At 37.6% G+C, this 23,574-nt stretch overlaps 1 protein-coding gene and 1 long non-coding RNA gene across 3 annotated transcripts; one reads left to right on the top strand and one right to left on the bottom strand.

Moving 5' to 3' along the window:
* Positions 1-5,014: 5,014 nt before the first annotated feature.
* LOC127095292 (uncharacterized) lies at positions 5,015-5,837 on the top strand. The gene is made up of 2 exons (XR_007792665.1): positions 5,015-5,334; positions 5,530-5,837. It is a non-coding gene; the product is annotated as an uncharacterized LOC127095292 (long non-coding RNA).
* Positions 5,838-5,900: 63 nt separating this feature from the next.
* On the bottom strand, positions 5,901-13,759 carry LOC127095291 (uncharacterized). Of its 2 annotated transcripts, XM_051034002.1 has the most exons (10): positions 13,458-13,759; positions 13,271-13,365; positions 8,297-8,361; positions 7,958-8,001; positions 7,681-7,758; positions 7,336-7,489; positions 7,051-7,224; positions 6,833-6,892; positions 6,642-6,756; positions 5,901-6,044 (listed from the first exon to the last, which is right to left on the bottom strand). In XM_051034002.1, the coding sequence occupies exons 1-9, from the start codon at positions 13,586-13,588 to the stop codon at positions 6,646-6,648; spliced, it is 912 nt and encodes a 303-aa protein (XP_050889959.1). In that variant the 5' UTR covers positions 13,589-13,759; the 3' UTR covers positions 5,901-6,044; positions 6,642-6,645. The 2 variants fall into 2 exon arrangements, with proteins under 2 accessions (XP_050889959.1, XP_050889958.1); XM_051034001.1 differs by lacking the exon at positions 5,901-6,044 and having other exon boundaries at positions 6,441-6,756.
* Positions 13,760-23,574: the final 9,815 nt, after the last annotated feature.

Below are 23,574 nucleotides of genomic sequence, written 5' to 3'. Positions count from 1 at the left end.
GGCGGATTATTCCTCTGGAATATCCCTAAATGTCATAAATCGTCATTCCCACCAGCATTAGGCTGATTCTGCACAGCCTAAGTAACAACCTACAAAGTAGCAACAATAGCAGCGTCGTTTCTTCCAGCCATTTTTTGTTTGACACCAACAACAACAACAATGGTTAAAGAGACAACATCAACAATATTCAATTTTCACACCATACCGACTTAACAACTTGGTCGGACAGACCGACCTACTCTGATACCACTATGTAACACCCTAAATTTTCCCTGCGGAAATTTAAAACACTTATCAGAGTAAAACAAATCAACATGCAATTTCGGATGTCACACTACAACATACAATTAATCTGCTCAATCGAAAAGACATGTAACATTTTACAATTATAAAAATAGTAGTAATAACCACATGTCTGAATGTTAACTTTTATTAAATTGAAACGAAACAACAATAAAAAACAGTTAACTCAACATATCCAACATCAACATAACTTATCATATAAGAAATGTTAAAGCATAAAGGAAGACATAGCGTTCCAATTCCCCAGTGTTACACATTAGAGCAGACGCCGACACAAAAATAAAACGGAAGACTTCATCTTCCACTCACATCTAAGCTCCTACTGTGGATTATATACACGTTATCCACGTGGAGGCAACATTTAAACAGAAGGGATGAGATATCATAATTATATAAAGAAAAGCATGATAATAAGTAAGCATTAGATTATCACCTACACATCACCAATTCTACAACATAATTCCACATAATCCATACAACGGTTATTCGCACATAATAGCAACATAACAAACATTCAACATAATAACAACATAATCAACCATCCAACACAATAAAAAATGCAACCAATGTACAATGCAATGAGATTCAACAACTCGACTCAATGCATGTGGTACCAATACGTGAACACTCAGGTTCACCACTTCGATCCTCACCTCTTAGGATCTAAGCCACCAATTCATTACCATCCCCTCCGATAACGACTCACTGATTCCATCATCTTCAAAATCAGCTACTAGCACAATCCATACAATGGGATTTAAGGCTCACCAACGACTGACCATTTATCCAATAACATGAATGCATACAACATACAATATATGCAACAACAATATCATGCACAATGACCCATCTCCATAGTCAATATGCACCGCCAATACTGGAAATCATGTATCAAACACATGTTATACAGCTCAACAACATCAACATGGCAAGCAACAACAATGCATTTAAGGTTATGTCACACCATCACATAAACATTTCAATACATATCAACACCATCACACAGAAAAAAATATTCAATTTCAGGTACTGAAACTAATTTTAAATGACAGTATATGCTCTCATCTTTCTAACGCTTCGAACGACACTCGAATCGGACACTCGGAACAAAAGTTATAAATTTTTAAAGTTTTTAAGCAATTGCTCCCAGTGTAATTGGTTACCCTAAAACCAGTAACCGGTTACACTATATCGAGTAGTGCAACCCACACTGTCACACACACACGGTAACCGGTTACTCAAAAACTAGTAACTGATTACACCCTCAATCCTAGTCCCTGCGTGACCTCTGTTACACGGGGTAGTCGGTTACCCAGAAACCTGTAACCAGTTACATCCTTCAAATTTTGCCGAAAAACGTGTTTTTAAGCAGTATAACCAGTTACTCCAATTTTGATAACCGATTACACTGTTGCAGAGATACTTTTTCTACAACTTTTTCAAAACGAAATTCACATCAAATTATCCCAAAATATCATTTTTCTTACAAATCACTTTCACCATATTTTAACACGAAATTCACTTTTCCCAAGTTCAAAACCTCAACTTATTTACACCGAAAACCATCATAACTCAGTTCTGACTTTGACTCGAAACAACCTCAATCATACAACTTTGACAACACCAATCCAATCAATTTTATGATTCTAACAACAACAATTCATCATTCACACAATTTAACAATTAACAAATATCACTGTGATCATGAACATAGAGAAGAAAACACAAAACCTACATGGCATAATCTACCCACCATCATCATGTTAACCCTTAGATAATCAGAACCTCATCCTTACCTTAGTGTTCATAACAGTTGACTCTTTAACTTTCAACAATGGTGAATTCTCCCCTTGAGCCCTAGCCTCTTCTTCTCCCTTTCTCTGTTTCTTCTCTTTTCTTCCAAATATTATGTTCTCTAAGTTTCTATCCCAAATCTCATTTTCTATTTTTATTATAACTCTTATTATTTTGTTAACTTGTTATATTATCACTAATTTCTTAACAACAACAACAACAATAATAATAATAATAATAATAATAATAATAATAATCCACTCAATTTAAATAATTAAATTAATATTCATCTAATATTAATTAATTAACTAAATAATAACTAATATAATTAATTAATTTTATTCACCACACCCCTCTTCTACATTTTTGCTCACACATTCCCCAACACCTTAATTTCTAAGGCAACCACCTTACACCAAGGATACACAATACATCAAAACACCAATCAACAAAATACAACCACAACTATCACATAATTAAATTACAAAAAATAATTTAAATAAAATCAGGTCATTACAGATGGGTTCTCTCACTTATAAATATTCAAGTCTCCACATTTCCATCCAATGTGAGACTATTACTCACACTACTCACACTTAATACATTCTCAACAAGTACAACACTCATTTTTCTTCTTCATCGTGAGCCACCATGATACCAAACATGCACTTCATTTCATTAACGTATTCATAAAACCCTAACCGCACTAGGATGTCAAATTCGTTTTTTTTTCTAACACTTTTATTCGTTTAAAGCTAGCATTGTACGCAAAAGACCATCTGGTTGCATATTTTATTCGTGTGGATAGTGTAGAGGTGCTATCGTTCATGCGACGCTCGTGATTAATCAGTTTTGACAATCAAAGATTATGTCCTATAAGAGGTGATTAATCAATCACTGAGTCATGATTATTTATAAAGATGTATCATAAGAGAAATTTTGTAATTTTATATGTTGTGTTTACCTTGATCATTTGCAATTTTCCTACCGTGTTATTAGAGCTATTTACAAAACCATGAATCGGTTTTGTGTGGTTACGTGTTTTTTATGATTATGAATCATATTTTGTCTTGTATCCTAAAGAGGAACTATGAATCCATTAAATCATGTAATGATATAATAACATGTTTATATGTATATATATTATATATTAACTTCGTTCAATTAACATATATGAGATTTACACAGATAGTTAAAATTGATGTAATTGGAATAAGCAAATTGATATGATTCAATATGTAATAATGTAAGTTGATTCTACATATTAATCATGATGTATGTGCATTTGAACAAAAAATTGGCGTTGACATTATGCAATTAGGGTTTAAGGGTTGATGCCCATTTATTGATTATGTGTTAAGCATTTATTTTGTGTCGTTGAGGTTAACTTCATTACGGTTCATGTGTTGATATCCGTAATCGATTGTACTTAGTTAAAGTATTGATAATCATATTACATGGTAATGCAAAAAATATCATTATCTTGTCCCTCAAAGATAAAGTTTTAAGGGAAGTCACCAGAGACAAGACTGTGATATGTGGGTCAAACTTTAATCGTTGTATAAAACAATAACTCTACTTATTTCAGGTGGTGGAGAACAAATACATTATGAAGTAATTGACCGAATTTCATAAAATTATTGACGACTTGCAAAATATTGAGATGAAAAGCTGACAATAAGGACAAGACTATACTTTTGTTGAGATGATTATCTATATTCTTTTAGAATTTCAATGATGCATTTTTTGTGTGAATATAAATACTATCACCTTGAAGGAGGTACAATTGGCGATAAGAAGCATAGAGTTAACCAAGATGAAAGATTTAAAAGCTTACCATAATTGCTAAAGCTCATTCGCAATTGAGTTATTCATGTTAAGAGGAGGAGAGAGTCATTCACAATTGAATAAAAAATAAGAAATATTCTTATAAATTTGTTGAACTAATTTATTAGGAGATGTGTTTTTTTTTCCATAGTAGATCAGTTTGATTTAAACGAATTCTTCTTATCGTGACTTTATTTATAGTAGTTGATAGATTATCATTACTTGAGACTATTTAGAATAGTTTTAAACGAATTCTTCTTATCGTGATTTTATTTATAATAGTTGATAGATTATCATTATTTGAGACTATTTAGAATAGTTTTAAACGAATTCTTTTTATCGTGACTTTATTTATAATTAATAAATGATAGATTATCATTACTTGAGCCTATTTAGAATAGTTGTTATTGCTCTTTGTTCTACCCATTAAGTTTTTGGTGTGCTGAAATATGGTTAAGGGACTAGATGATGTGCAAGGTGTAATTTAGTAGTTAGATTAGATGGATCAATGGTTAAACTAAACGAGGTTTTCAATCTTCTAAATATACGAGGATTCATCGGAAAGATCTTTCTTATAGATATATTTTTATTTTATTTTAACATATTAAAAAGAAGATTGAGTAACTCTAAATAAAATCATGCATGGTGCACAACATCTTTCACTAATCCACTATAGTTTAAGGCTATATGCAAACTATAGAAGCTTTGTAACACAAGTTTTAACAAACTTAGTTGAGTAATCTTTTTTCTCAGTTAAGTAATTAATGTGAGTGACGTGGCAAATCTGAGTCAACAAGACAATTCAGAAATTTTCACTCTTATAAGGCACCCTATACCAAAACAAAGGCTTGTGAAAGAGGCTAAAAAAAAGAGGCATATACTTGCTTGAAATGCAAGAGGACTACCTAAAAGTCACAACAAGAAACCTTCTCAACGTGTGCCTTTTACCACTAAGTTTTATGCTAAAATGATGGTGAAAAACATGGAAATGTATCTTCAAATATAAGACTGTAAGAAAGGTAAATAGGTACCAAGAGATGCTTCTATTTTGTGGTGAACAAAAGCATGAGATAGACAGCTTATTGGTGGAATGGCTTAATTCTTCTACAAGCTTGAAAAGGGCACTGTACCAGCAACATATTTTAACTCAAAAAAAATACCTCAGTTCCATTTTATCAATATACTTAATGTGTCACAAAATATGAAAGTGACATTTACAAAATCTTAACCCTTTGTCTAAGCAAACTCTAGAGTTTGTTCTCCTCTTTATCTCTCTCACCTCTCTTGTTATTTACCTTCACATTTCTTCATGTGCATGAGCCACAACACTTCACCAAATGGGGTGGCTTCAATCCCTCTTCTCTCCTGTCAAAAAGCTATGGTTCAGGTTGAATTCAACTCAAAAGAAGAGTAAGTTTAATAACATTCTCTCCTGCATGTACTTGGGAATTCTGTCCTCTTTTTTACAATATTTCTGTCTGCACTTTGCATAAAGCTTCTCTTTTCTTGAACAATCAAATCAACCAACAATACCACAGTTTCTTTTCTTTTCTTTCTGCACTGAATTTCTTCCTTTCTTTCCATCCACTAACACAAATTTTTCAGGAAGAGGGCTTTACATTCTCTATGAAGATGTCAAATCTTGCCCCTATGAAGACGTGCATGTCCTCTGGTCAATACTAGTGGAATCACATTCATCTTCTTTACAATCCCAAAAATAAAGGCCATGCATGGAAACTATACAGGATTGAGAAGAATCTCATAATGTACATAAATATATTTATAATGTCCATAGTACCATAGTTTTTTTTTTCTCTTTTTCTTTTAACTTCTGTAGCATCGACACATAATGACTCTAAAATTTTGTTTTTAACGCGACCACTATAGCTTATAAGCTCTTATTTATAATCTTATTCATGCTTTTGATTTCTGCACATATTTTCAGCCATATCTAAAACTTGTATACATCATCAAGGTAGGGTAATCACAGAAGCATTTCTTGAGTGTTTTTCTTGGTAAGGCTTTTTCCTGTTAAGCTGTCTATTATAAGCTGTTGAAAAGGTGGTTTCTTACATGGATTTTCCTTGTTGATGTTGACTTGTGAAAGCTCAAGCTATAGCCTAGTCAATCACAAGTTATTAGATTACAGAAAATTGATGAATTAGGCATTTCATTTCAAATCACATAGCAAGACGCAAGTTTCATAGAGAAAGTCTTTTTGTGCCACCAAACAATAATGTAGCAATGACACTGACATGTATACCTTAGCAAAATCACTAGAAATATAAACTTACTTTGCACTTGTTTGAGTAGAAATCACTTTTAAAAAATTAGAATAATCTAAAGAAAATAAACATTCATAAATCATAACATGAGATTTGAACTATTTTATAACCGTCTCAGATGAGATTTGAACTATTTTATAACCGTCTTAGATGATATTTGAACTTTGTTCATTGAGTTGGCGATGTCAATTTTTCATCACTGAGCTAACATCTCGTATACAATGAAAAATATGAAGCAAAAGTGATTCTTAGCCAGAGTGTAGCACTAGCAATATTTTGAAATTGAGGTAGCACTAGCAATATTTTGAAATTGAAATTGAGGTAGCACTAGCAATATTTTGAATGAAAAATATTACAGCCTTTAGAGGTAGCACTAGCAATATTTTGAAATTGAGGATTTCATACGAATCGCGAACACATGAAATGTCTTACAGCATTATAGAGCCAATGAAGAGGGAGATTCCGAGACATTTTGTAGCCAATTCTTAAAATAGTTTTGACAATCTTCCTCGGCCTGAGAGATAGCAGCAAGAGGAGTGACAGTAATCTAAACAAAAAGCAAAAAAACATTAGCAATAAGCTGTGTATTCACTGTCAAATAGTTTTTATTTATATATACTCACATATCCTTCCTGCAAACATTTGTGATCGGTATCATCATGATCATGTTGAGCACCTCTTACCTACACAAATAAAATAGAATACTACATCATACTTGAGAAAAAGTCTATGCAGTGAAACGATGGTTAAAAGTTAAAACAAGAAGAATTTGTCAAAAGATATTGGAAATAATCTTATTTAAATGAATATGGAGATTTTCAAGGAAGAAAAATGAACATACTTCTCTAGCAAATAAAAGACTTTCAGGTGATATAGAAGACGTGTTAAAATCTGAACGTGCTGCTACGTCTGCAGTGGTCATATCAGAAGACATTTTTCGTCCTTCCGTCTCAGAGGCGATTTGCTTCCATCCCATTTTGATTATACTTTTACCCTGCTTAGTCAATTTGTACCCCTTTTTGGAAGATGCGGAAAACAACAAATTAATCTAAGTCTGCATCATAACAAGGCTATGTATGCTAGTTTTAAATTTATTAAATTAAACATCAAAAAAAATCCACCATACCTTATGATTAGCAACATTGCTTGGAATATCAATATTCAAAAAGCACTTGTGAGGGTATCTTTGGTTCTTTATATCAGCCAGTAAAGCACTTATGACAGGTATGCATGCTTGCGCTGCAAGGGTGAAGTCATGTAGGTTACTTGTTGCTTTAGCCCTGGATTTACATATAGCGGCTCCAAATGGTCAAATTGGATAGTAATTATCATTTTCAGTATTAGACGATGGATGAACGGTATGATATCATTTTTATGACCAAAATATTAATAAAAGCTCTTTACAAGTTCAATTCAAAACAAATATTCAAGATATTCTAACAGTATAGCCAAAAAAGTATTGCTACAATACCAGTCATATGAAATGGAGATAGAAGGTATATCATAGAAGAACGCCTCTCGAGCTCCAGCAACTGTGCCCGAGTAAATACTGCACGAAAGGAAACCTAATCAGTACATTTATGAATACAAAACCGTTGTGTTTTAGTAAAAGAAGGCGGCTTAAAATCCTGTATCCTCCTTTCCTGTCTATTGACGAACATTTTCTTTTAAGGCGCAAAGGAATAATTTGCAGTTTGAAATATGAAAAGTATTATGATTAAAGATGTGGAAAAAAAGACACTACTTACATGTGATAACCGCAGTTGTTACCCATGTTTATGCCACTTAATACCTGTAAATATGCATGACACATGTGTTAGTCAAAAAGATATTATGTAAGGAATTTTTCAGAAAAAAGAAAACCTCAACAAACTAGTGAAGGTAAGAAACCAGAAGTAGCGCAAATACAGGACAAGATGTTATCAAAGGTTTACAAAGACTACCTAAATAAATAAAATAGCTGGCATTCTGTGATTAAAAAAAACAAGCAAATAGAGCAAGGAAAATAAACAAAAAGTCCATATAACAATGTAATTACTTAGAATGCAAAACTAAAAACCTCAACAGCAGGGGTAGAGGTGCCATACCAGATCAGCTACTGTAGGAAAAAGTGCTTTGGAAATTCCCAGGGAAGTGCAATCAGCTGGAGTCCCTGTAAAGAATTTGCATAAGGACATTCTGCAAGAATGTAGAGTATGTACTAGTAATGTATTTGAAAGTAACTTACAAACGAAGAAGAATTATGCAATTTTTAATACCAATTATTGGAAACGGTAGGTACTCAGATTTACACACAACAACAAAACAAATGAAATAGGAATCATAACATTCTCTCTCTTCCTATTTTTCCTAACATATACCCTCCATATCTTGGGTACACCATGACACGGCATCATTACCAATGTTCGCTGACACGGCATCATCACCAATGTTCGCATATCTAGTTCTATCATTACTCCCCCCTTGAGACACAGACTTGTCGTCAAGTCTGAGGGTAGGGAACTGCGTATGCATAACAAACTCCTCCCATGTAGCTTTCTCAACGGTCCTGCCTTTCTAATAAATGAGTCACTGCTTAACATTAGACTCTCCCTTAGTGATGGTGCGAGCAGCAAGCACTGCTGCTGCCATGGTTCTGCAGAATCACACTCAAGGCTCTAAGGCATCTCAATTTCGATCCTGTAATTTCCGACAGCCTTCTTAAGTAATGAGGCATGGAAGACTGGGAGAATTTGTGTTGTGGGAAGCAGTTGGAAGCAATACACAACCGCACCTGCTCTCTCCACTATCATGTGAGAGTCAGGGGGCTGTCTTCCATCAACCAATTCAGATGAAGTGGAGTCTGTGGATGCATGGAATGTAGTATTGTACCAATATTCACCCAGGGCAGCCACAGCACCCAGCCAGGTTTGTGGCTGGTCAGCTATGCAGCAGCGCAAAACATCTCTAAGCAACGGTTTATAACTTTTGCCTGTCCATCTGTCTGTGTGGGTGGTATGCGGTGCTTGTTTTTAACTAGTACCCTGCAATTTGAAATGTTCACACCAGAAATTACTCACAAAAAAGGGGTCACGATCACTCACAATAGAGGACGGGATTCCATGGAGTCGCGCATCTCCTTATTAAACACTTCTGCAAGCAAGCGGGAATTAAAAAGACACTTGGGTGGAATAAATGACTGTTTGGATAGCCTGTCAACTACCACAAAAATCACTTCAAATCCTTTTGATTTGGGCAGACTGGTGATAAAATCCATCCATCGATTCTCCCAAATCTGTTCTGGCACAGGCAGGGGATGCAGTATACCCTCGAAACTCTTTCAAGAGCATAGGAATCCATGGAGAACTAGCAGACACCACAAGTAGTCCGTCATACCAGAGTACACCGGTCACATAAGAAAAACCAGATGGTGCTGCTTTGCCCCCCTCCAGTGCAGTAATAATTTCCTGCAGTGCTGCGTCTTTGTGAACCTCTTCAATCACCTCGCGCCATTATTTTCTAACTCAGGTTTGAAGACTGTCAAACTGGTATCCCAGCAGCTTTGCTGCCTAGTTTTGCTGATTCATGGTTGTTTAATATTCTTTTGATTGGTGCAAACGGTAAATTTTATCCCTAATAGGTAGGGGCACCAATGCTGAATGGCAATAGCAACAACCATGAGCTCTTTCTCATACGCTGATTTGTTCAAGTTTCCCTCTCCTAACACCTTGCTGAAAAAAGTGATAGGTCTTCCCGCCTGGATTAAAATTGATCCCAGCTCGTTTCCGGAGTCATCACTCTAATGAGTTCTTTATGAAAATCAGGGAGCCCCAAAACTGGGGTTAAGGTACTCTTCACAATCTCCACACATGAAATTGTCTTGTTTGGTCAAATCAGTTAAAGGCCTAACCATCTTCCTATAATCCTTAATGAACTTGGTGAGACAAGGAAACCCCTGGCCTCCTTTAACACTCGTAGGAATAGGTCATTGTAAGACACTAACTACTTTGGCGGGATCCATTGCTAGCCCTTCTTTGAAAATGATATGCTCAAGGTACTCAACACTAATTATGGAAAAAGTGAATTTCTTTTAATTTGCCACGAGACCTTGCTCTGCTGCAAAATATCTAATACTAAATGGCTACATGCTTGAGGTGATCCTCCCAATTTGGGCTATACACTAGTATATCAACAAAGAACACCAACACATACCTTCTTAAGAGGGCCCTTAAAATTTCGTCCATCAAAGACTAAAAGGTGGAGGGTGCATTCGTCAAACCGAATGGCATCTTGAGGTATCTGTAATGTCCTTCATGAGTACGGATGCTGCCTTATGCACATCCTTTGCTAGCCCTTCTTTGAAAAGGTCATTGTAAGACACTAACTACTTTGGCGGGATCCATTGCTAGCCCTTCTTTGAAAATGATATGCTCAAGGTACTCAACACTAATTATGGAAAAAGTGAATTTCTTTTAATTTGCCACGAGACCTTGCTCTGCTGCAAAATATCTAATACTAAATGGCTACATGCTTGAGGTGATCCTCCCAACTTGGGCTATACACTAGTATATCAACAAAGAACACCAACACATACCTTCTTAAGAGGGCCCTTAAAATTTCGTCCATCAAAGACTAAAAGGTGGAGGGTGCATTCGTCAAACCGAATGGCATCTTAAGGTATCTGTAATGTCCTTCATGAGTACGGATGCTGCCTTATGCACATCCTTACTCTTCACCCTCACTTGTTGGTACCCGGGTTTGAGGTCTAACTAATAAAAGTAGTGTGCCCCATGCAATTCATCTAAGAGTTCATCAATTACCAGAGTAAGGAATTTATCCGGAATGATTACCATATTCAAAGAAAGGTAATCCACACACATCAACCTCCTTTCATATTTTTTTCTTCCCAATACCACGGGACTTGAAAAAGAACTTTGATAGGATGAATTACCCCTGATTATAACAATTCTCTCAGCTTGTTTTTCTATTTTGTTTCTTGTGGTGATGAGGGTACCTATAGAGGCGAACATTGATTGGGCCTTCTCCTTCCTTAAGGTAAATAGCATGCTCGTGTTTTCTCTTAAGGTAAACCACGCGGTTCAGTGAACACCCTAGGATACTCACGTAGCTCTTGAATCAGTGGAGTAGGAACATCTAGGTCATGCGGCTATTCTTGCTGACATAAATAGCCCCTTACACCACAACTTGGGTCTCTAACATAATTTGCAGTGCCAATTGATTTTTGTGTTCCCTGCCTTCACCCCGCAGTTCCACCAATTTAGAGTCAAATGAGAAATGCAACTCGTTATGTGCCCAATCTACCAACATGCCTCCAATGGAAGCCAACCAAGACATTCCCAAGACAATATCAATACCATCCAGATCAAACAACCCGACATCATTGGTAGACGTCATATTTCCTATGTCCAGCACCAGCTTCCTCCAAACCCCTTGGGCTCTCACCTTAAACTCATCTCCCAATTTGATTGAGAGGAGTTGTTTCTTCTAATGGCCACCCCATTGACCTAACTAACTTAATTTGATATAAAATTGTGCTTAGGATCATTGTGCACCAACAATGGTACTCCCTGCACTTGCCCCCTCAATTTGATTTTACGCACGTTTCTAGTCCTCGTTGGGACCATGTCATCAATCTGAGCCAAGCTCATCCTTGATCTCGACTACCTCTTTGTCTTCCTCCTCTATCTCTACATTTATGACTTGAACTTCTCCTTCATCAAGTGCATCAAGCTCTGTCACCATCACTCACAGCTACAATCAAAACATAGGTGGCACGGGTGGTAGGCACCGCCACACTTAAAACATAGGTTTTTCTACCTCTGCCATGCAATCTCTTGAGGCGAGAGACGACAAATTTTGCGATCTCGAGGAACAGATAGTCAGGATTGACCAATTTCCTCTTCTATCATTAGACTCTCCTTGGATCCTTTGATCATGATCTAGTCACTGCTCCAAGTGTGGTACAACTGACTAGACCCAGATCCTATATTCAGATTAGGGAAATAAGACAAACCCAACTAAGATCCCTTAGGCCCGTGATCATGTGACCCATTCCATCAACACTTAATCTCTTGGATTTCCAACTCCATTGCACGTGTGATATTCATCAACTTCGCGTGTGAAACAGACCAACCGCCTTGAGAATCCTCCCACGCCCTTGTATTCCCCTCTGAAGCATGGGTACTTTTAAAATGGTGAAGTACCAGAACCGGGTACTCGTACGGTACTCGTGGTACTTCATTTTTTCTCATTATTCGGTTTTGAATGAAATTTGTGGTTTTTTCAAATATCAATATAGTATATTTTTGTGTTTTAATTTTTTTGTTATTGTATCTTTAACATTATTTTTGGTTTTTTTCAATTTTTAATAGTGGTGCTTTGTTATGAACCTAACAATTTAGTTCTCTACTCATACATTTTATAGAAAATTCTTATTTCTTATTAACGTACCCGTACCTTGGTTTTTTTAAAAATGCCGTATCCTGTACCGGTACCAGTACCCGAACTGGGTACCGTACCCGTACATATGCATCATGGATATTCCCTCTCAAAGTCCATGGATGAAGTAACCTGCATATTGTGCTTCTGGTAAAGGATCCATCTGTGCAACCAACTGTTCAAATTCCCTGATTCCATCCTAAACACTTTCTTCAAACACACTACCATCACCAAGACCTCCAAACCTCCTCAGCAAGGCGCGTCTCTAAGTTTTCCCATGTCAAATCTACCACACCGTCAACAAGAGCTTTGAAGAAGTGGATGGTTGGTGGATCCATCCAAACAGAGTTGAGTCAGACTCACCTTGATCTCTGGGATCATACATTGGACATAGAAAGAGAGTTCTGCTCTCGCAATCCACCCAACGGGGTTTTTGCCACTCAGCTATAATCACAAAAATAGAACAAATGAACTAGGAATGATAAAGTGGAGTGTAAATGCAATCAACCCAAAAATATACAAAAGGAGAAAATCAACATGCATATTCATGGTTGAGCACGTGCAAACAGTAACAAAGTGAGGTAGTATGCATATTCCAATTTCCAAAGCATAGAAAAACATACCAGAAACTGCATAGGCCGTGGTTCCATCAATGTGAACTTTCTTGGCAGCTACAGGGTGAGTCCAAGTAATACAGTGACTAACTGCTGACTTCTCGCTAAAAATGATCCAATTTTGAAATAGTTATTAACTAACACAATACTAGCGTGAAAAATGTATTGTTTGGGAGAAAAAGAGTGAGTTACGTACGAATCAGGAGCGCAAACTTGAATATTGTAGAGATTGGTGGCGACGAGAGCGGTAACCAAAGCTCTGAGGCCAGGTGCATCGATTCCATCATCGTTTGTGATCATGATGGTGCCTCTGTTACCTTCTTCCATCTTATTAAGCTCGGAGAATCAAAGATTGAGGGTTTATTGGTAGGAACAGAAAAATGGAATACTACGCGACGCCAAATGAATCTGTTGGATGTGAGGGAGAAAATGAAACACGAGTATGTTAGGGATGAGAATGTGGGTCTTAATTGTTTTTGACATCACTATGTAACATTCTACACTTTGGTCCACTAGTATTTAAATGTTAATTATATGGGAAATGATAAGTTGACTTAATATGCTTTGAATTCAAGTTTTAAATAACCTAGAAATGTACCAAGTATGGTTTGAAAAAATCAAGAACAGATTTCTTTGATCCAAAACACAAACCATATTTATCGATAATTGGCACATCAAATGGGTCGAGTTACTGCTTTCTTTGGTGTTCCTCAAATGTCTATCCAGCCAATCCCTCAAGTCCAAGCAGACGGGAGAATTAAAAAAGTCTCCCTAATAACCAAGGGCAACAGCGGGTTGTGCCCCAACAAGTCAAACAGTATGTACAAGGGGTAGTCGAAGCAGGCGTAGGTCAAAATGGCCCAGAGTTGATATTTGTCAATAGAAATCAGGATACATACCAAGTGATTAGGAATTTCCAACTAAATAATTTTGGAATCAAAATAACATAGCCAATGTGGTTGAACAAATCCTAACCCAAAATGGGATTGATGTCGGTCTGCATAGACCACACTTTATTTCTGCCTTGTTGGAGTACGTATTGCAAACTGAACTCCTTAGGGGTTGGAAAATCCTCAAGTTTACTAAGTTTGCAGGTGACACCAGTGAATCTACTGTCGAACACGTCGCTCGATACCAGAGGAGGTTGGTGACTTGGTGTAAGACCCCAATTTTGGCCCTAAGATCCCTCATGGCCCATATCATATCATATCGTGGCCTCAAGGATCATTGCATACCCTAGCTTCCCTCCTAGTGGGTGGGGTACCTTGTGAGTGTGATTCTTGATCACCAAGCATGTATTGCACTTGTATATCATTGCTTTTCATATGTTTACTAACCAAATGTACAAAAATATTGTCATCTAACCATGTTGCTTGCAGCTGAAGCAATCATCAGTCAAAATAGTCAAATCAGGCCTTGAGCAATAGATGGTGGCCATTCTTGAAGAATTTGGACACCATGATCATTCATAAAGAGTTCATATAACTTATGATGTCATTTGGAATCAAGATCTCAATTGAAAGAGGTTTGGAATTCATCAGAACATGGCCCAGTCAAGAAAAGTCAACAAAAGTCAACTATGGTCAACTGTGCATTTAATCAGGGATTGGAAGGTGTGAGATGGTTAGAAAGGCCTCATTCATGTCCATACAAGCCTCATTTGGCATTTCAAAGATCAAGGTTGAAGGATTTGAAGTCAGATAAAAAGTTTCCAAAAATGGAAATGACCTGTAATTCTCACCTGCCAAAAATGGAAAGTTTTTCTCCCAAATATTACGTGTCCAAGAAAGCTTCAAATCAAAATTTGTCCAACATGAAAGTTGAAGATCTTATCCTCACAATTCCAAAAAGTCCAAGAACTTGAAAATCCCATGTATGGTTGTCAAGATATGATCCAGTGAATTTAAAAAATGACCCGTAATCAGGAGGACATAACTTCCACATGGAGTGTCCAAATTGGTTGTTCTTTATATGCACAAACTCCATTTGACATGTACTTTCATGGTGCATAATTGGATTTCTTCAAAAGTGGTCGATGCAAAAGGTCAAATTTCAACTGGACTGTTAAATGAACCAGGGGCAAAATTGTCCAACTTGTGAAATAATTGGAATTTTTGAGTGGGGATTTTTGCAACACCTCACAAATGGCATTTGAAACTTGTTGGAATACTCATAACATGCCAAGGCTTCATGGTTTGAAAATTAGCTTTTGAAATGAACTTGAAAAAATGGACAAAGTACCATCACATAGTGAAATTGAGAAGTATGAAGAATTTGGACATGAGACTAATTCCATTAGCTTCCAAATGATATTTATGGTTTGCTTGAGGTGATAAATTACGGTTCCATTGATCAAAACCATCCAAGGACAAAAAGGCCAAAATGCATTTTCAAGCTTCATTTGCTAATCACTAATTTTTTGCTAATCTTGATTATGAGTGGGATTAAGCAACCATATATAAGTCTAATTATAACTGTTTTCTCAGAAGACTAATCATAATTCACAAATCCAAAAGAAAAACTCTCAAATTTTCTCATTTTGCTCCAATTTTCACAACACTTTTTTGGATCATTTCACCAAGATCTCATCAATTTTGTGCGAATTTTTCTGTTGATTCATAACCTGCAGGTATTGTTGAACTTCTGTTGATCAAGATTGAAGCAAAACCATGGCCGATTCTTGCTGTTGCGAAGCCTTCTTCTCCAATGGCAGTTAGCAAAATCTCTCGATTCGAGCGTGCTTGAGCTGGATTCTCTTCATCTTGCACCTTCCACAACGATCCTCTGCATCTGTTTCTGCCATTCAAGCCTCAATACACGCGGAATCCATTGCTGCACTCCAAGAAAGGTTGGAATCGAATCTCGTAATTGCCTCCATTTTGTTAGGGATTTGGTAGAATGTTCATCGTAGATCACGTAGCAACTTGTAGAATTGAAAATCGTTAGCTTATGAGAGAGAAATCTAAGATCAAAGTTTAGATGCAAGATCTTCTTTCCATCGATTCGCTCCATATAGGAAGTTCTGGACGATTTCGCTTTGATATTCGTGTTCTACTCGGTTAGACCTTTCCGACGCATATCCATTTATGAGTTTTAGTGGTGAAATGATGAAAACTGAATTGGAAGGTGATGAACTCGAAGAACTCATGCGAAGAAGCTGCAGAATTCTGGAATTGTCACGCTTTGATCCGTGCGGGCGCGATTTCGTTCAAAATTGCTGTTTCCCGCTGGATTGGGCGAACCACAATACGCCAGCGCATTAAACAACACGACACCGTTTTTGGCTTGGCTTAAAGAATTACAGATTTGCCATTCGTTCATACTTAATTAATTAAATTCATAAAAAACCTTAAATAAATATTCAATAATTATTTCAAAACTTCAAAAAATCATAAAATATTCAATTTTAGTCCAATTAATTTGGGACTTTTTTTGATAATCTCCATTTTTAATCTACTTTTTTTTAGGCATAGAAATTTAAGTTGTGCCTGGTAGAAAATTTAATTGGCATAGGGATGTTCATCATGTGTGTGAATTTGATGTGTTTTACCATTTTAATCACAAAATAGTCATGCTAGCTCCAAATTGGATGAAAATTTATATGATGATTCTTGACCCTCTCCTGGAGATTTTGACATATGATTTGTAATTTTTGGACCTCTGGTTTGCTAGATGTGATTAATTCTTTTTGAGTGTGACAATATGTGTCACACTTTGATATGCTGAGTTTATGAATTATTTTTCCATGCTTCCATTAAGCCTATGGTTCTGATTTTTTGCATGAGATACCTTTGATATGTTAACTTTCAACATGAATTTTTGTGGATTTTAATAATCCATTTTCTAATTGATTAGAATTTTTTCTTGCTGCTTAGCATTTTTAGGACTTTGCTTGTGTAACATTTTTCCCTATGTTGCCAAATTCTCATCCCTAATCCTATGCATGTGAAATTTGGTGGAGTGTTTCCTGACATATTAAGCTTCACTTTGGCTTTGGTCCCATTAATTTCCCATGTGATATCACTGTTTTACAATTTATTGAAGTTGACATATGATTTGTGATCTACTTTGGTTGTGTTTTTGCATGCCTTGACATGTTGAATTAATTGACATAGTTCCACTAGTCCAAATGGCATGAAAATTGATATGTGGCTTGTTGAATGTCCTCTGTTTAGGGTATAATTTTTGTGGAATTTTCTATGCTGTTTTGATATTTTTTTGGATGTAATTATTCTGGCTGTGCATATGTGTTTCAACATTGCTTACTTTGTCTTAATTTGTGCATAAAATGAAATAAGTGCATAGTTTGGATATGAGACCAGTTGGGATCCCTTTGTAATTGAAATATCTTGATTTTGATCATGATTTACTTGCTGTTTTAGGATTTTTCCCTCCTTTGGACCCTAGGCTTGGCCTAGTGGTCTTGTTTCTTATGTTTGAGCTTGACTTTGACTTTTCAGGTTAAAAAGCTAATGCCTTAAGGAGGTTGATTCATAATTGAGTTGTTTACTTTGATTATTGTGAACTAATTTGTTTGTGTTGTAGGGTGCTTGGTTCACATGGACTTGGTGCTATGCACATTATTGTTTGATTGTTGATTGATTCTTATTGTTGTTGCTTTGTTTATGTTGGGATGCTGATCATATTGGACTGATTTCAGGTACCCTTTAGTTGCTCAGTTCTCTTAAGAACTTGCATTGCTTTGCTTAAATAGCAATTTGCATTGAGGTATAGCACCCTCTTCTTCATGTAGTCTGGAGACCCGACCTGTTGTTTGGCCGGGCAAACTGTCTGAAGTCCTCCTTAAGAGGCAATGTTTGTGATTGTTTATGTTTGTCCCAAGCAGGAAAAGTCCTCATTTTAGGCAATCGGTGGATATAAGAGATATGTAGCCTATCTCCCACTATTCTGTGAGTCTTCTCCTTGCTCCCATTACATGGTTGTAGCATTGAGATCCAAACCCAAGATCTATCGAGTCTAATTGGGGAAAGAGTTCCATCTTTCTGAACTCCCCCACATTCTTATATTTACATGCTCTTTCGGACCTGAGATAGAAGCAATGAGGCACACCCCTCATATCCTTTCATCTGCTTCACCTTAGCCCCTCAATGGCAAGGTTAAGAGCGACACTTACCTCTTACAGTGGACTTTCATAGTCAAACCCTTTTGCTTGAGCCTCATTGAATGGCTATAGCGTGTGCTACTTGAATTTATGTGATTGATTACTTGATTCATTTATACGTGATTACTTGATTGCCATTGTGCATTTACTACCATTGATTGCCGTTGTGCATTTATCATCTTTGTTTGCCATCAGTGCATGATCATTTCTTTTGTCCTTGTGACATTGATGTTTTCCCATTGAGGACAATTGTAAGTCCATATTGATTGGCTTTTGTTCCTATGACATGGAAGAGATAGAGTGTAAGACCACTTCATTGGTCACTCATATCTTCTTTGCTCTTTGTTTGAGCATTGTTGTTGTATGTGAGGATTCATTGTAAGTCCCTGTGATGTGGCATTTGTATTCCTAGGATCATACTGTGGAGGTTAACATAAGTCCAGATAGATTGGCAGTTGATTTCCCTGTTTTATTTTTTTGTTTTATTCTGATGGATATTAGTGTAAGTCCATAGAGTGGCTTCTGATATCCTTACTTGTTTTAGGAGACAGGTATAAGACCATTGAGTGGCATCCAGTATCCGCTTTTATTTACTTTCATCTGTTACCATGTTCATATTATTGCTCATTTGTAGCCTATTCCTAAGGACCCACTTGAATCATCTTCTATATGATTTCAAGAGGTGGACCCTCCTAAGAAGTTTTACATTCACTCTTCTATTCCATTCACCCCATTGTGTCCTAAACTTTTCACACATGTTTCAAAACTTGTATATATATGTTGTGCAAACATTCTCACCTTCTTTCCCAAATTAGAAACTTGGACCTTAAGTCCATGATTTTCCAAACTTCATTTTTGTAAATACTTCATTTTGAATTGACTTTAATCATACTTTGACCTTTTTGTAAATAATCCAAATCAATTAACTTCATCCATTCAAATGATTTTGTGGCTTTGTCCATGTTTATTAAGTTTTCATACATTAGCTATAGGTTTGATTTACCCTAGTTGGTTGATATTAATCTCACCTATTTGTCCTTAGTTGATTGAATTGTAAGTCTTCCTTGCTTATTATAGGGTTAACCCCTCTCTAGCAAGTTGAAGCTTTTCTCACATGGTGGACTTGTTGTTTCTTAAGGTTGAGTTTTCTCCCGTGGGTAACGTAAGACCTTAGAGCTTGTGTTTTAAAATTGAATCCACTAACTTTTGGAAGTTTTTAGCCGAACTACGAGGTTTTGATCCTGTAAAGGTACGTAGGCAATGGTTATCCATCCAAACACAAAAATAATTAATTTGTACATTCTTTTCTTATCATCCCAATCATGTTTGCACAATACTTATGTCATGACAAATAATAATTTTTCAAACAACAAAGTGTGAAAAGGGCTCCCTAGGAGTACCTAGGACGCATTGGGTGCCTAACACCTTCCCTTTGCGTAATTTACCCCTTACCCCGATCTCTGATCTTTTTATTGGTTTTCTACGAGTAAAACTTCTTAGGCTTTTGTTCGCTTTTTAGCCAGTCCTTAGGATAAATAAAAGTGCGGTGGCGACTCTATGTTATTGTATACTTTGCTTATGATTTAACCAATAGATCATATAGCGACGAATACACCGCTACAGAAAAGTGGCGACTCTGCTGGGGAGATCAACCTTGGTGGTATTGCCTACTTTTCACCCTTGTTGTGTGATATGTTATTATTTGTTATTTGACATATTTTTGTACAATTTGGGATAACTGTATTGATTGTAATGTTTGAATTGCTTGATATACAATTGCTATTTGCTTTGGTGATCTCTGTGAGATGAGTTCTATACCCGAACTCGAGTGCACTTTAGGATAGGAGAATGGCATAGTCTTGTTGACTGGTGTGGAGTAGTCCTTAGCCAGTTGACTTGCGAGTCCATTCACTTGGTGGAGGTCATGTTGGATTAATAATGTCACACAAGTTATTTGTGGTTAGGCATTATTCTTTCAATCATGTGCCTTGGAAGCCAAGGACCTTAGTTTACCAAACCCATCTTGACCTATTTTTAGGACGTAGTGCGGAGGTCGTTCAGATGTAAGATCTGATGCGATTGTTACGCGATACTACACTCATAAGAGTTCCTCTTGAGAATATTCTTGGAATACGAGTATTCGTTCCTCCGATAATATCCGAGAGATGGGACGATGATTATGGGAACCTCTGGTAGAACATGTCTGGCAGGTTTAAACCCTAGTACACTCCCTTTGGGTGGTTCTTAACCAAGACTCCATGCTCGTGACTCTCAGCAAACCCGTGATTCATGGTTGAGTCGTTCAGACACCGTTAATATCAATGGATCCCGGATCAGGTGTAAAACCTAAAATCCACCAAAGCGGCTGGTTGATATTAAGGGTGTTCGAGCCGGTTCATGTACCGTTAATATCAATGGAACTTGGGTGTCGATAAGGTGAAAACCTAAATCCACCAAAATGGATGATTGATATTAGGGATACATTGAGCTTTCCCATGACCTTTGTTTGGTGTGCTTTGCTTGATCCTTGAGTGTGATTGTTGCATTCATACATTCATGCATTCATCCACATTTCATGTCACCGAAAAAAAAGAGAAAATTTTCAAGGAACTTAAAAGGGTTTATTTGCAAAATTTTCAGACATGGAAAGACCAAAGAGGCATACAAAGAAGTACAGCTTTAGACAGCCTGATGTAAAGGAATTAAGGAATCTGACATCTTATGTATTAGATCCCTTGGGTATCAAAGCTCGATATGGGAAGCTTCTACCGCTGCTGACCACCCAGGTTGATGAGGGTCTGATGAGCACTCTTGCTCAATTCTATGATCCGCTGTATCACTGCTTCTTATTTCCGGACTTCCAGCTGTTGCCTACCTTGGAAGAATACTCTCACATTATTGGGATCCCGATTCTGGATCAGGTGCCGTTCAGTGGCTTAGAGAGTATTCCATCTGCTCGAGAGATTGCTAGCCTATTGCACATAGATGAGGCTTTGATTAGAGCTAATCTGATTACCAAAGGTGGAATTCAGGGTTTTCCTTCCGAGTTCCTTGTCGCTCAAGCTACCTTTTATGGAGAAGCCAGGAGTGAGGATGCCTTTGAGGCTTTGTTTGTATTACTCATCTACGGATTGGTGTTGTTTCCCAACTTTGACAAGTTCGTGGACATGAATGCTATTAGGATCTTCTCAGTTCTTAATCCAGTTCCGACTTTGTTGGGCGATGCCTATTTCTCTCTGCACCTGAGGAATATGAAGGGTAGTGGAGTTATCGTCTGCTGTCTGCCTTTGCTGTACAAGTGGTTTATTTCGCACTTGCCGCAGACACTTGCCTTCAAGGAGAACAAGAGTTGTCTACGTTGGTCTCAGAGACTCATGTCTCTCACCAATGATGATATCACTTGGTATGATCGCGTGTATGATACTGTGCAGATTATTGATTATTGTGGTGAATTCCCGAATGTGCCTCTTCTTGGTACATGTGGTGGGATCAGCTACAACCCTATACTTGCACGTCGTCAGCTTGGGTTCCCCCTAAAGGACAAACCTAATAACATTCTGTTAGAAGGTGTATTCTTTCAGGAGGGTAAAGATCCCCAAGGCCTGAAAGCCAGATTTGTCCGTGCTTGGCGCAGTATCCATAAGAAGAATAGGAACGAGTTGGGTCCGAAGAATTGCATTGCTTTGGAGCCATATACTTCTTGGGTCAGACAGAGAGCTGCAACCTACCTGATGCCATACGACTATCCGAGATCTACACCTTTGGATGTGGCTGGGCCTTCAACCCTCCCCATCCAACGTGTAGAGGAGTTGAGAGAAGAAGACCTTTCACGTGCCTGGATCCGTGAAAGAGAGGAATTGTTGCAACAGATTAAGGAGAAGGATGCTCTGATTGAGTTCCTCGAGCATAAGGTGATCGATGACCCGAACGACACCTGGACTTCTTTGCTTCCTCAGTCTTCCAAGTTTTGGAAGAGGAAGTACGATCAGCTTGCTAAGGCAAAGGCAGATATGGAAGCAACTTATGAGAGAGAGATCAAGAAGCTGTGCACTTCTCGTCTTCCAGCATCCCGAGCTAATAGGGATCCATAGGATGTTGTTTTCCTTTTCTCTTTGTAATAATCAAAACGCTGTACTTCTTTGTCCAATATATTGAATGAGATATTTTCCATGTGAAATTCCAAATGCTTAAATACTCAAAATATTGCAAATAATACCCTAAGGGTTCCTTGAAAATAAAACAAAGCATCTGCACAAGCATTTCATGCATCATGTTGCATAAGCAGGTACCCTTGTTTCTGGTCCTCTCGTCCTAACTCTGTGTTCTTCATTTATTTTGAAGACAAGCTGACTCACCGGTATTATACCCGAGCAAATTCTGCAAGAGTAATGGATCAGCTAGAGCAAGAGAACCGAGAACTGAGAGATGAAGTCGCCAGACTTGGCGCCCTGATGGAGCAACTTCTCGCTGCTCAGAATCAGCCTGCTCAACAGCCTGCAACTCCCCAAAGGACTGTAATCTCTGAAGTGGCCGTTCCGACTGTGACTGCTGTCAACGCTCCTTATATGCCCAATGCCATGCCAGCCGGGTACCCGTGGGGCATGCCTCCAGGTTTCATGCCTGACATCCCAGCTCCGACGTTTGCTCATATGCCGGCATCTAGCCCGGTCCTTACTGCTGCTCCTCCTGTTGTGCATGCCATGCCAAGGGCAGAAGACCCCATCTATCATTCCGAGCCATCTGAGGGCCCGGATGTTAATGAGAAAATGGATGCTATGAATGACCAATTCCTTGAGCTGAGGAAGGAATTGAAGACCCTCAGAGGTAAGGATCTATTCGGCAAGTCTACTGCGGAGCTCTGCCTTGTTCCAGGGGTAAAAATACCTATCAAATTCAAAGTTCCTGACTTTGAGAAATATAAAGGGAACACCTGTCCCCTTGCACACCTGGTTATGTACGCCAGGAAGATGTCTACTCAGACAGACAATGATCAACTCTTGATCCACTACTTCCAGGACAGCCTGTCCGGTGCTGCACTTCGTTGGTATATGAGCCTGGACAGTGCCAACATCAGATCCTTCAACGACCTTGGCGAGGCTTTCGTCAAGCAGTACAAATACAACGTCGATATGGCGCCTGATAGAGATCAACTCAGGTCTATGTCGCAAAAGGATAAGGAGACCTTTAAAGA

The sequence above is a fragment of the Lathyrus oleraceus genome, chromosome 6 (assembly GCF_024323335.1).
Source record: "Lathyrus oleraceus cultivar Zhongwan6 chromosome 6, CAAS_Psat_ZW6_1.0, whole genome shotgun sequence".
Lineage (NCBI taxonomy): Eukaryota > Viridiplantae > Streptophyta > Magnoliopsida > Fabales > Fabaceae > Lathyrus > Lathyrus oleraceus.
This window is presented reverse-complemented; position numbering and strand designations above follow the sequence as displayed.